At 37.0% G+C, this 13,233-nt stretch overlaps 2 protein-coding genes across 2 annotated transcripts in view; one reads left to right on the top strand and one right to left on the bottom strand.

Moving 5' to 3' along the window:
- Window positions 1-773: 773 nt before the first annotated feature.
- On the bottom strand, window positions 774-7,059 carry LOC107102393 (synaptotagmin-1-like). Its single transcript, XM_015401681.1, has 9 exons — window positions 6,919-7,059; window positions 5,703-5,866; window positions 3,884-4,065; window positions 3,428-3,541; window positions 3,165-3,332; window positions 2,593-2,760; window positions 2,228-2,345; window positions 1,320-1,453; window positions 774-1,237 (listed from the first exon to the last, which is right to left on the bottom strand). The coding sequence occupies exons 2-9, from the start codon at window positions 5,833-5,835 to the stop codon at window positions 1,031-1,033; spliced, it is 1,224 nt and encodes a 407-aa protein (XP_015257167.1). The 5' UTR covers window positions 5,836-5,866; window positions 6,919-7,059; the 3' UTR covers window positions 774-1,030.
- A 1,798-nt stretch (window positions 7,060-8,857) lies between these two features.
- The window catches only part of bbs10 (Bardet-Biedl syndrome 10), a 5,100-nt gene continuing 724 nt past the window's right edge, over window positions 8,858-13,233 (top strand). Inside the window, exons 1-4 of the mRNA XM_015401679.1 lie at window positions 8,858-8,884; window positions 10,561-10,760; window positions 10,849-11,799; window positions 12,600-13,233. The exon at window positions 12,600-13,233 is cut by the window's right edge and continues 724 nt beyond it. Coding sequence (XP_015257165.1) covers window positions 10,570-10,760; window positions 10,849-11,799; window positions 12,600-13,233 — 1,776 coding nt within the window. The 5' untranslated portion in view covers window positions 8,858-8,884; window positions 10,561-10,569. The remainder of the gene's footprint in view (window positions 8,885-10,560; window positions 10,761-10,848; window positions 11,800-12,599) is intronic.

Below are 13,233 nucleotides of genomic sequence, written 5' to 3'. Positions count from 1 at the left end.
CAGCCTGGTAAAGGCTGACGGCTCACAACTCTCTGGTCTAAAACAGACTGGACCAATGACGGCGCGGGACGCTGGCCCTCAAAAAACAACAAAAAACATAAAACTGTTTACATCATTAAAATTTTAACAATTACACAACCGACAACTGAATGAGTTTTTTTTTTTTTTTAAAGAGAAAAGCACAAGTTTTTATGCATCAGATCCATAGTTGTGTAATTGGTTCTAACTTGATTATGCTGACCCTGTTAGTCCCGCCATGAAATCAAGCTCTACCAGCTCTTTACACACACCAGCCTTACATTGTATCCCCCCCACCCCACACACACACACGTCATTTTGATGAGTAGAAAGAAAATGGTTACTAATTAATTTTTTTTTTTTTTTCAAAGGTAAGTTAATTCTTAAGAGGTTTGTCTCTAAGAGGGCTTTAGTAGGATTGTCTTTAAAAGAACATGTGACCCTTTGATTTTGATTTTTAACAGAAAAAAATATGATCTAATCTAAATTAATTATTTATATTGCTCCTAAAATACAAAAAAATCATCTTATAACTAATCAAAATACTTCAGAATAGTATTACCTTGGATAGGCGGTGTGAATGTTTAAAACCCTCTTAAGTAGCCGGCTGATATAAAAAATATATGTATATAATATGTAGCTAATCATTTCAGTAAATTACAGACTGTTTTCCTTCACCTTATAGAACTTGTTACAAAGTGGATGGAGTACTTTGATTTGTCTCCCCCTACTGGTGAATTTTCTTTATAAGAAAAGCGTAAATATAACAAATGTGACATAATATATCATCTTTTTTTATTGCACTTTACATTGCAGTGTGTCTTCAAATTAATGTTTAGGATGAAGCATAAATAAATGAGTAACTTATTGGAAAGCCTGCAGCCTCAAGTATTTTGACAAACTGTTCATGAAAATATTTATATGGTTTATATAACATTTGTATAGCAAAATTTAGGAAAAGTAAGGTTAGTAGATAGGCCTGAATTAATTATTTGATCTTCCTATACACAGGTTATTTCTTGTTGGAAATTAATGACTTGACTTCTTCTTCTGATTTAAGGCTGTGCCACTGGGCTATTGGGCGTCGTGGGTTGGCCAGCATGTCTGACCAGTGGCGTAGCTCAGTCCCAGTGCTGTTGCCGCCCAGCAGCAACTTCCCAATGGCATCATTTTTCCCAATCTTATCATAATCAAGCACTGTAACAGCTAATTGCACCTTCTGTAAAGAAAACACACAGAAAACAAGATTTACAGGGAGTCATAATCATGTGCATGCATACCCAAGCTTCTGTTTGTTGTACCTCTATCTGTTCAGATGGCACTTCAAAGCTGAATGACTCATTGTAGTAAGGGTTTAAAGTGTTTTTCTTAATAGTAGTTTTCTTTTTCTTCAGTCTTTTGCCATTCTGCATTAAGTGGATCTTCACGTATGGGTCTGAAAGAGAACAGAGGTGTTTTATGTTAAAGCAGCGGACCAAAAATCTTGGCACCAGTGCTGTAACTCTATCAATGAAAAGCAACTTTAGTTGTAGTGATTCTTTATTTGAAGTCCAAATGAACTGAGGTGACCCATCTTACCGTACACTTTTAACGTGGAAAAAGGAACGGATAATTAGGCTAAAAAGTTTTTATATTTTTTTTTTTTGTTATTCCATTTTTTTATTGTAAAATATAGAAATTTCGATTTCTGAGCAAAGAAAATTACTTAATATAATGAAATTCATTTTTGTTTCATCATATCATAACTCAATTTTTTGTTAACCTTATGGATTTTTTTTTTTACTTAACAGCATATAAGCCCATATTGATTAAATAAAAAGTAATTCTATTTCTTCCTGGCCTGCTGGTCCACCAAAAGCGCTGAAGTTTCTGTTTTTGAAAATCATTTTAAAGCTAAATACAGAATCATAAATTTTAAACTGCTTTTGAAAGGATCAGTAGATTACAGTTCCTTCTATTTTTTTCCTAAATATTATAGATTGTATATGTCTTAGCTTTGCCTAGATGCCAAATAACAGCAATGCAACACTGTGAACACTGTAAAATGGATGGAAGTTAGGTTTAGAATTGTGTTATAAGTATGTGAATAATGATAAAGAAGTCAATAATTTCATAATGAGCTGGCATAAAAATATCACCATAACCAAATCGGGAAAAGTATGGAACTCTGAAATGGAAAGTTTAAATCAACTCTGTAGTGTTTTCTCACCTGATAATCCGCCCACATCCATTTTTTTCAGATTCTTGGCCTCCAAGACAACCACTGTCAGCTTCCCTGCAGTCGGTACAAACCTCAAGGACAAACAGATGTCTCCAAGCCGCTCGCTCTGATACACAAACATTAAGACCATGTTGGAAGGATTTCTAATGATGGCTAACAATGTTGAATGGGCACAGTGAGCTGCTTCCCAGTTACCAGATACGAAATTATTTAAAATGATATAATATTGGTTGATTTCAAGTAACGGACACTGTTATTCTGAGACTATTTACTAACTTAAAATACTTTTGAAAAAAAGGAGGCTTTTAAATATGTAGAATTTTTTTTTTTTTTTTTTCAATTTATTCTCCCACCTCCTCCTTCTCTGCCTTCTGCAGATCTCTCCACTCCTGCAGAGACTGGCTGAAGTCCACACTGCTCATCGGTATCTTTATTCCCCCGATTGCATCATGCTTTGAGAACCGGTCAAAGTCGTACACGGTCATTACTAGTGTCTTACCGCCCAAGTCTGTGTATGGCACCTGTAGGAGAGAACAAAACCAAGCAGAAGGTTACAGTGCTGCAAAAAAAAAAAAAAGGATTTACTCCTTTCCCTTAGGTTTATCTTTTTCATTGCACTAAAATGGTTTAAATATTTGCTAGTTGTTGTAGGTTTGAGAAAGATCATCTAAGTACATAAAAGGTATGATTTTTTTCAAATGAGGGTCCCTTTAATAGATAAATGTCTAAGAACAAAAAGTGACAAGCTGACTTTATTCTGGAAAGTAGTCAAGGAGTACATGGGGACAAAAAATTATTTTCTAAAGAAAGATTTTCCAAAACAAAGCAAATTTACATAGATGCTATGTCAATTGAATTAGTTGAGTATCTTTATACTGTGTTTAGGAGTCAAATCGTTTTGGATGCTCCTCATTCTGCTGCTTACCTTAAATGTGAAGCTTTCATTGAAGTTTGGTTCCAGCGTCTTCCTGTGGACTTTGGTTTCATATTTTTTCTTCTTGTCTGGGAGCAGGTAGACTTTAACATAAGGATCAGAGCTACCTCCCACATCCATCGCAGGAAGTTCTGACGCCTGCAGGATGCCAACCATCAGCTAGAAGGTGAGCACGGAGGACAGCAACAGAAAATGAAGACATGGCTCATATACAGTTGGCAGCTGAAACATACTGAGCGGCTGCATGAGCTCACCATATTTTCTGTGAAGTTGTAGTCTAATGTGAAGTGAAGTCGGCCGAGCTTCTCATCCTCTTTGAGCTCATGTTTTGAAAGCTTGGTTTCTTTCTCTGCTTCATCTTGTGTGGGCTGCAGACAGACATGCAAATGCTTACACACCTTTAAAAAAAGGACCCCCCTTTAACAAGGGTTGATGCTTCCTTTGTGCCGTAACCTATAACATTAGAAGCTGGTTGTTCAGATGAGGCAGACATCTGTTTAAAAACAACTTTTATTACCTCACCTTATCTTTAATTTAACATGTGCGAAAAGCAGTATGTCCATTAGTCTCAGAATGCACTGACAGTTTTACTCATCCTGGGTGACCCAGATATCAGGATTGTGATATATTATGAGAACAATCTATCTGCAGGAGGTGACTATGTCCGTGAACGTGTTCTGCTGTGCATGTGCATATGGTTGGTAGCTCACCTCAAGGTAACCCCCATCCATTTCAGTGTCAGAGCCTCCCTTGCTTTTCTCTTTCCCCTTTTTCTTGTCTTTTTCTTTGTCCTTGTCCTTTTTTATCAAGCACTTTTTCCAGATGCAAAAAGCGCATGACAGCACCATGCACAAACTGATGATGCAGAGAGCAGCTGCAGCCCAGGACGGTTCTATCACACCACAAGGATAGAAAACATGGGAGAGAATAACATCGCTTTTGCATTGGTTCCAGTTTATTATTTTGAAAATTTCTCCACATGTTTTTGAAAAATTGATAATTTCATGACATTAACATATTTCCTACTTTCCTAGTCCATTTTCTGTGTTATACAGTTGAGCCCCACTTGACAACTTTTTTCCATTATGAAGAATGCTTAGGGAAATCTACCATCTCTATTTACATAAGTCTATAGCTCAATAAAAAAAGGAATGTAATGATCCTGAACACACAGATCAATTTTAAGAAATAAAGTGCGGATTAAAAAGGATTAAGCTATATGGATTACGGGAATTGTAATTGTTCCATTCACTGAATAAATGCACTTGAAAAAAAGGATGACATTTTTCATATCATTGTTAGATTTAGTTACGGATGTAAGAAGGATTTTTCACACAACTCGATCATGGGTGACGAGAGGATAATGCATGTGAAACGAGTCTTACAACTGTTCAGGAAGTGAGTGCAAATCTGTTTTTGTCAAGTTTGATAAGGAGCACATATTTCTGATTTTCTATGTTTTCATTTGTGAAATTTTACAACAAAGTTGGTGCTAATAGTGCAATTTGTTTCGAATGTACCTAATTGAGGTAATATTTAAGATCCTGCTTTAAAGGTAGACTCAAATGTAGACTCTCAGACCATAGGACATTTTTCCCATATATTTTTGCATCCAAAGAACATCGGAACATTTCAGCAGTTATAAATGGCTTTGTATTCTTCTAACACAGATGGCCTTTATGGATAACGCAGTAAACACTATTAATTGATAATGGGTCTCCAAGGTACTCCTAGTCTCAAGTGTCTATATTGATTTTGGTGGCATAATATTTTCCCATGCTGTGCAGCTCCAGGCTTGAAGGTCACGTATATAAGTACAGGAGATTTCAGTATTTATCTTCATACTCTCAGACTCCCCCAGCTTCCCTCAAGCTTTTCATTGTAGAAAATGCTGTCAAAGACAACAAAGCTGCTCATATTCATTATTCCCTGACACCGTCTCATGACACCACTTTATCTGCTTGTAGTTGATTGAAATACTCAAAGCATTCCTGATGTGTTTGGAAAACATATATTAAATACTATAATTGGCCGATCTTAACTGGTCCAATGTGTCCATCTTTAAACTATAACATCAAGACATTCATTAAAATTGTTGTTTTGCAAATAAATAAAAAATAAATGAAGAGGCACATCAGGTGAGATGTTTTAATTACCCAGATTTTGAGTGAAATCTCGTTGTGCAGATATGTTAAACAATCATACCTCAGAAGCCCCTCAGGCCCTGGTCTCAACTTTAATCAAATCAGAATTGTTTTTGATGCAATGTCTGTCTAACGATTTAAAATGCCAGTTACAGGTGCAGCAAAGTTACAGGAAAAATTGGGATCATTTAAGCTTCTAGCATGGATTAAGATCTTAATAGAAATGTTTTCTGCATAAGGATGTTTTTAGAAAGGGCAGAGAAAATACACTACACTCACTACTATCATCAATCTACATTTTCTTTCTCAATAGGCACAGACATATAATCATAGTTTTGAAATGATGAGTGAGTAACAATGGAAATCCATTTTCTGTCCAACTCACTGTGGATGCTCCGCAGTTCATTCATGAACCTGTTGGCTCTGTGTCTTCCAGTTTGGTTTTGGCCTGGCATACTTGTTGCATTTGGGATGTTAGTCTGGCTGAATGAGGAACTTGCTTCACCTCGGCGGTTCATTACCGATCAGAGTGACAGATCAGGGATTTAGCTGTCAGAAAAAAAGAAAGAAAAAAAGGGTTCAGCAAAATTTTCCAACTTCACCCTTCAAACGAAGCAGAAACTGTCACAGCTTTAAATCTCGTGAAGTGTGCACTTTTGTTTAATGTAATTTGAAGAGCCCTTTAGAGTAGACAGCATGAAGTTCCCTTATAGTCTGTTGATCAAATATTTGATGCAATACAGTGCTTAGAAATGGAGTATGTACATCAGTGTCAAATAACTTCTCCTGTTTCTGCTGGCATCGCAAAAAAACACTTGAACACAGGATATGAAAGCTGCTGTCTTTGCCAAAGCTGCTGAAATGCAGTTAAGGGGGTATGGATGAGGGACTGGGGGTGGAGGGGTGTGAGGCACCACGTGTGGATCTCCGCTGTTCTACACTCAGCTGCCAGAGGTCAGAATCGTGTGCCAAGGTTACGCCAGCGCATTAAATGGTGCCAAAATCTGACGACCGAGCGCAGGAAATGTTAGGGGCCGTTATTTCCGATTCTGCAGAAATCACAGGTATTGAGTATCTGAGGCTGAATCAGCACCTCCGTGCAGACACTGATCTCACTTTATTTCTCACTTTTTAGTTCTTTTAGAGCTTTAAATCATAATGATGGACAGTAAATGCTGCTTATACCTATAACACAAATAATGGAGAAGACGTTGCTGCTAAATTACATATTATCTTATTATCTGCAAGCAATTAAATAGTTCATTTGATAAATCCTTTTTACATCTATTATGTAACTGTACCTAAGTGATTGTGGTGAAAAATAAAACATTTTCTACATATGAAACAGCATTTCTTCATAGTTACTATATATTTCTGACTTTATCTTAAGATTTTAGGGTTAGAGCTAAGTTGATACATGTTTTATATTTGTTACTTGTCAGTTTTATTAATATAATTTGATAAAAGAGATCTGATGAATACAGTCTTTAAGCTTCATCTATGAGCGTTCTTAGAAAATAAGTTTTTCAAGATATGTAGAAATGATTAAAAAAAAAAAAGATTTATAATTTTAAAATTCAAAAGAAAGAATAAAGACATACCTGTTCAAAAAATGTTCCAAATGCAGTTTTATTTCTTTAAAATTTGAGGAGTTGGAATGAGGATGAAGGAAGAAGGAAAGAGCTTGATGTGTGGATCAGTTCGCTGCCTTGTATTTTTACATCTCACCACTCTTCAGACATCAAGCAAAGCAGAGCAGGTGTGTGAAGCTGGTTCATGAGGCAACAACAGGGAGGGTGGGGCAGGATGGAGTTGAGGATGAGTGCTTACTTATGTGTGAGGGGGTGTGTGTGGTCGTGAGACATAGCGCCTTTTCTATTGGGATGAATGTGTTCTTTTCCTATCCAATCAGGTATCGTGAAAGCTGTAGTCTTCATTCCTGATGCCTCACCTCTTGAGACCTCTTGTCCCATCCCTACAGGTCACCCTCACCAGGCCTCTGATGCATATTTATTAGTGTAGTGACATGGCTTTTTAAAACCTCGTTAGCATACTGAGAATTCAGCAATAGAGGGCATTTACATTCATAGTGGACAGCTCCCTATATGGTGTGTGTGCATGTGTGTGTGTTAAAGTGTGCATCTGACAGAAGCTGCAGAAATGTCTCATATGGTCTCTGTATAGTTGATGTAGCCTGATTTAGAAGCTTAGGATTTGGTTCCTGCGATAACAAAGGGATCGGGTTCCTGCTCTCTCTAGTTCACCTTGACATTTCAATGTTACTGTAAAGAAGAATGATACAAAGAGGGGGGGATAGGTCAGGGGTGGGCTGAGAAAGACACAACACATGGAACAATAGAGGATAGAAAACCACACGCTATCTGTATCTTCTTTTACAACAATCTTTATAGATTAGTTTTGGAGAAAAACACAATAGTACTTTTTAAACTCTCAGTAAGGAGAGAAAAACACTGTTTGGTGAAAGCAAATTTTGAGATATAGCACAGGAAATTCACAGGAAATATAGCACAGGAAATTTACTCTATTATATAAATCACAATAATTTAGTGATTTATATAATAGAGTAAAAACAAACTACCACATAATGTCAAACGGAAGGAAAATGATATACATTTTTCTGCAGTGTTTAAAACAAAAAAGCTCAAAGTTTGGACAGACATGTGAGACAATAGTCACCTTTTACTGCAATATCATCTTTTCGGCTTTCAGGATACTTCACAATCAGCTTTGCAGGTCTAACTGAGAATATTTTCTTCATTCTTCTTTGAAAAGTAGCTCAACCTTGGTTAGATTGAAGTCAACTGGTTTTACTGGGCTTTAATCAGAGTAAAGTTAATTAATTTAAAGATAATTAAAACAAATGCATGTTCTTTATTTCATACATTATAAAACTTAAAAGAAAAAACATGTATGATTTTCCTTCCACCAAAAATGTATGCTCCCTTTAAGATCAGTCTTAATAGATTAAAATGTTTTATTTAAATGGTAAACAAGTTCAAAGAGTATGACCATATTTGCAAAGTAGTATACACCCTGAAATAATGAAGACCCAAAATTAAATTTGACCACTATAGAGCACGGCAAACTGTGTCATAATAATAATAATAATAATAATATAAAAGGAACCTCAAACTCAACGCTACTCCTCACATTTTAAATTGAAAAAGCTTTTTGGTTGGGAAGCAAAACGTCTTCAAACTTTGAAACAAAGTCCAGTGGACTGTTTTTTTAACTTTTTTTTTTTGGGAATATAAAAAGCAATGGTCGTTCAATTTTCTAAAAAACACAGAAACAAAGGATGTGCTGCATATATATCATTAATTTGTTAATCTAGTTTTGCTACACGTCTTTACTGAGTTTGTAGTAGTGATCTGATTATGAAGTAGCTATTTAAGAAGATGCACGGGGAAAAAATACTTACCAAAGTCACGCACTTTCTTTATTCAGTCGCTAGAGGGCAACCATTGAATCTCAGATCGACTTTATGAACCAAAGAGGAAGTCCTGTTTCCAGGCAACAGCAGAGGACTTCCTTTTGGACTGGAGCGTGAGTTTGTCATCCATTTGTTTAATTTTCTGATTTTTACATTAAGTTTCGGCCCTTTTTCCTATAATTTCTATTATACAAGTTCATTTGTGTCTTTTTTTAAGCCGATGCATTTAGTGTAACGGTTTGACTAGTTGCTAATGTCGGAGTTATAATGTTCAAGGCAAACTAAAATGCAAATTGATTCCCTTATCGATGGAGGCAAAAGGCACTTTTTAAACATTCACCTCGTTGTTCTTCAACGTGACTTTATTAACAATTAAAATAAATAATTTGTTGTATGTTTTGTTTTGTTTATTAAACCAAAATAACAAAACTACACGGTTTTTGCAGGTTGGGGCAAAAAAGAAAGAAGAAAGAAAGGGAAAAAAATTATATTATAATTATATTATATATTATATATATATATATATATATATATATATATATATATATATATATATATATATATATATATATATATATATATATATATATATTTTTTTTTTTAATTCATGTAAAGCAACATTTTTCTTCAGTCAAAACCGTGATTGTGAACGTCAGTAATCATAACTTGAGTTTGACCTTTCTTCTGAGGCCTCTAATGGGACAAAATGTATGTATTTTAAAAAATATATTTTCTTTTTTGATATATGAATGTTATAGAACTCTATATTACTCTGATCCACATTCTGTATAACAAGAATTCACTAATAATTCAGTGTATAGTAGGGCTAAGCTTGGCTGTGTTTTCATTAATTTGCACTCATAATACAGTACAGCTCTCTATCAGCAGATCTGTATGGAGGAGTAATCATTACTGGTTGCTTTGCAGCTGCTGGCTTTGAGCTCTGATTGAAGTTTTTTTAGATGCTTCTGGTCCAGATTCTCCTGGAAAACCAGCTCCTCCTACAGTTCAAAGACATCTATGTTCTGTTTCCTGGTCTCTTTAAATGGCCCTTAAATGTAACAATGACTTTTCCTGTGGTCTCCTCCCTCTTCTGTAACCATGTTATAGTGTTTGGTGGGCTTATATGGATCTTTTTAAATCCCAAAAGGGAAATTAAAAGAAAACTCGTGGAGGTTTTTGTGTTTTTATAACATAGTTCAGTTATATTATATTATATAATAGGCTCTTATTGTGTATTTCTTGATTTGCATTTTTATTCTGTATCAAATAAAAAAAGGCTACAGGAAAAGCTAGTTAGAAAAAAGAAAACTTTAATGCAGTTTTGAACTTTTTTTTCATTATTACATTGTCTTTCTTAACATCTTAAGTCTCCACTGCCATGAATAATATCTGCTTATTCATCCTAATTTGTCTCATTAAGGTGATATTCAACTCCATCCAGAGTAATGCCCGCGAGTTTCCTTTCTAAGTTGGCAGCAGATCAAATGTCTGGGAGGAAGACCCAGTTCCTCTAATTAAATCATGTCCTACAAACCATCCTCAGCCCAACTCACTTTATATCTGCTTTGTTTTCATCTGGGCTGTATCCAGCGCGGTACACTTTCAGCGTCTCTGGATGAAATCCCTACATGCTGAGCTGTATCTAAAGGGTCTGCTCTAAGGCGAAACTTAAATGTTTTGGTGATTTTAATGCATTTTCCTTTTCATTTACTGTGTAAGTTTACAAATGTCTGGTTTAAAAATATAAAATATTTCCCTCTTTTTATTTGCATTTTCTTCCCCCCAGGATTTTAAGATGCCGGAGTCGGGGGACCTCCACCTGAAACATGTCCTACAGTCAGTGTGTGCCCTAGAGTCCGTCATCCTTCGCAGTTTTGGTCCTGAAGGAGGACAGGTGCTGTTCACCCGTGACACAGGACAGTTGCTGTTGAGCCGCAGCGGAAAACGCATCCTCACTGCTCTACATCTGGAGCATCCACTGGCCAGGTTAGGGGGAAAAAAAAGTAGTTTTTATATTTTGCACTTTTTCTTCCAGTCAATTCTGCTGCAACACTGTTTGTTCTTGCCTTACCAGGATGGTGGTGGATTGCGTCTGGAAACACAGCACAGCAACCGGTGATGGATCTAAAACCTTTGTTCTAATCCTTGCATCCCTGCTGCGTTTGATTCAGGCTGCAGCCACTAAGGGAGCCCATACATCTCATTCTTATACCTCCACAGAAATGGCAGAAGCTGCCACTGCCAGACACTTGGCTGACAGACTGCTGGAATTCGTGTTGACTGAGTTGGAAGCACTCATTGCAGTCAATGTGTTGCCACATGGATTCCATATTTCATTAGAGGAAGTTACAGAGAAATCGCAACATAATAGGAGTTTTCAAACCCTTCTTTTATCATTTTTTCATACACGCCTCGGTAGTGTGTATTGTGACTTTTTCAGGGACCTCACGTGTGAAATGCTCAGTCACTGGAGGGTAAAAGATCCCCGTCATTCATTCTCCATTCAGTTTTTAAACAACAATTTCCCAGCGCTACATACCCAAGTATCAGGCTTCCCAGTTGGCTCCTCCCATTTGATAGAGGGGCAGGTGATTCACAGAGACTTTGCTACACCTTGCCCTCCAGTGAAAAAGCAACTTTTCAAAGCTGTGGTTTTCACTGGATACCTGCAGCCAAAAGTCCTCGCTGCAGGTGAAGTGCTTGAACTGGGCTGTGGAGACATGGTGACAAAGGACAGCAGCATTGTGCACTTTAGTTCCTGGACAGAGGGGTCACTGAAGAGCATAATTGCTTCTCTGCAGAGTTTTGGCGTCTCTGTCCTTTTGTGTGCGCTGAAACAGTCCCCTGCTGCCCTGGCTTTAGCAACACAGTCAGGGATGTGCATTGTGGAGTGTGTCAGTGAAGAGGAACTGTCTCTTTTTGCCCAGCTCAGTGGGGTAACACCTGTCTCAGACTGCTTGGGGATTCAACCAGAGCACATTGCAACCCTGACTTTCTGTAAACCTTTACAGCTTGGAGCCCAAAGGTAGGTGCAGAGGTTATAACTCTAAAGTCCCCAATTCCACATAAAAATACAACATTCTCTGACATTCAAACTTTGGTGACACAACTATTCTTTAAATGTATGGTTAAGATTTTGGGTGATAGATCAATGAAACACCCCCTTTGATTTTAAAATGGAAATAATAGTTATGTGGTGTATATTTTTACTTATTTATTTTGTTAATTTATCTAAATTGTTTTGAAAATCAACACTTTTTTGAACCACTTTTTTTTTTTTAGCAGTTAAAGCTTTCCTGGTCTGTTTCTATCAGCTTTGCACTGCCCAGTCAGACTGGATGGAAGGGTTCTGGAGAGATGGTTTTTACACATACTCTTGATTTCAGTTCAAACTGAACTTTATGCCAATTTAAACCCTGATGAATAAGCTTTGATTTTTGACACTTCTTTGCAGTTCTGGGCACCTTATTAGTGTCATTATGCTACAGGAAGTCGAACCTCTATCCCACACTGCAAAAACAAAGTAAATGGATGTACAAATTTCTGAAAATAACTGTATTTATCCATAATTAGGTAAATAAGAGGATCTGCCAATGGAATTTGTATTTCTAGTTTTTTACACTGCAGTCCCAAGTGATTTTAGTCTCCTAACTTCTTTTAGCCTTGCATTGTATTTTACTCTATCCATCTTCCAGTCAGCTCTGACCTGTTTCCCTCACCCTGCTAAAGAAATGTATTCCAACAGTGTACTGGAATAATTTTTCAAGACATTGTAATTAATTATTTCAACATTCTAATTAAAATATATCATTTTATTTTTAACAGATATGTTCATTTGGACTTCCAGGACTCTGAAGAAAGGCTCAACGTCAAACCTTGCAGCCTGGTGATTTGTGCTCCAGGGGAGGGGCAAACGGATCAGTATGCATGTGCATTTCAAGATGTGTTTCGAATGCTACTGACAGCATGGCCGCCCAGACGCGAGACTAACACCACAGGTTGTCAGAGAACCTTTCCATCCAATAGTTGCACATCTTTACATTCAGACGCTATAAGTGCTGGAACTGCATACACATTGTGCAGTGTGCATCCCAGTCAGAAGTGTGTGATAGAGCCAGGTTTTGTAATATCTGCAGGTGGGACGTTTGAGTTTCTGCTGAACCATGCCCTTCATCAATATGACCGCAGTTGCTCGGTTTCTGTTAACACAAGTGTAGTTGTTCCAGTTGCCCAGCTCTTGGCAGAAGCACTGTTGAGTGTGCCTCGGCTGATTTACTCTCACAATCTAAAACGTTTCCTGCAGGAACAAACCAGGGTCATGGCTTTAATTCCAAAACAATCCCACACCCTCAGTGCAAGCCTCAGACAGACTGAAGGTCCTCCTGAAGATGGTAAACTAAGCCTACACTCTTGTGAAAAGGGTAACATGGCATTGAAACTTTTGGACTCAGGCCTTGAA

The sequence above is a fragment of the Cyprinodon variegatus genome, unplaced genomic scaffold (genome assembly GCF_000732505.1).
Source record: "Cyprinodon variegatus isolate N-32 unplaced genomic scaffold, C_variegatus-1.0 Scaffold1249, whole genome shotgun sequence".
NCBI lineage: Eukaryota > Metazoa > Chordata > Actinopteri > Cyprinodontiformes > Cyprinodontidae > Cyprinodon > Cyprinodon variegatus.
Note: the sequence above shows the minus strand (reverse complement) of the source record. Positions and strands in the feature narration are given on the sequence as shown.

What these genes read in the sequence shown, in the direction of transcription:
- LOC107102393 (XM_015401681.1), bottom strand. Translation starts at nt 5,835, where the DNA reads ATGAACCGCCGAGGTGAAGCAAGTTCCTCATTCAGCCAGACTAACATC. An exon ending in AGAAGGCAGAGAAGGAGGAG is followed by an intron (nt 2,346 to 2,592) that starts GTGGGAGAATAA and finishes TTTGTGTATCAG; the next exon opens with AGCGAGCGGCTTGGAGACAT. An exon ending in GGATGTGGGCGGATTATCAG is followed by an intron (nt 1,454 to 2,227) that starts GTGAGAAAACAC and finishes GTTCTCTTTCAG; the next exon opens with ACCCATACGTGAAGATCCAC.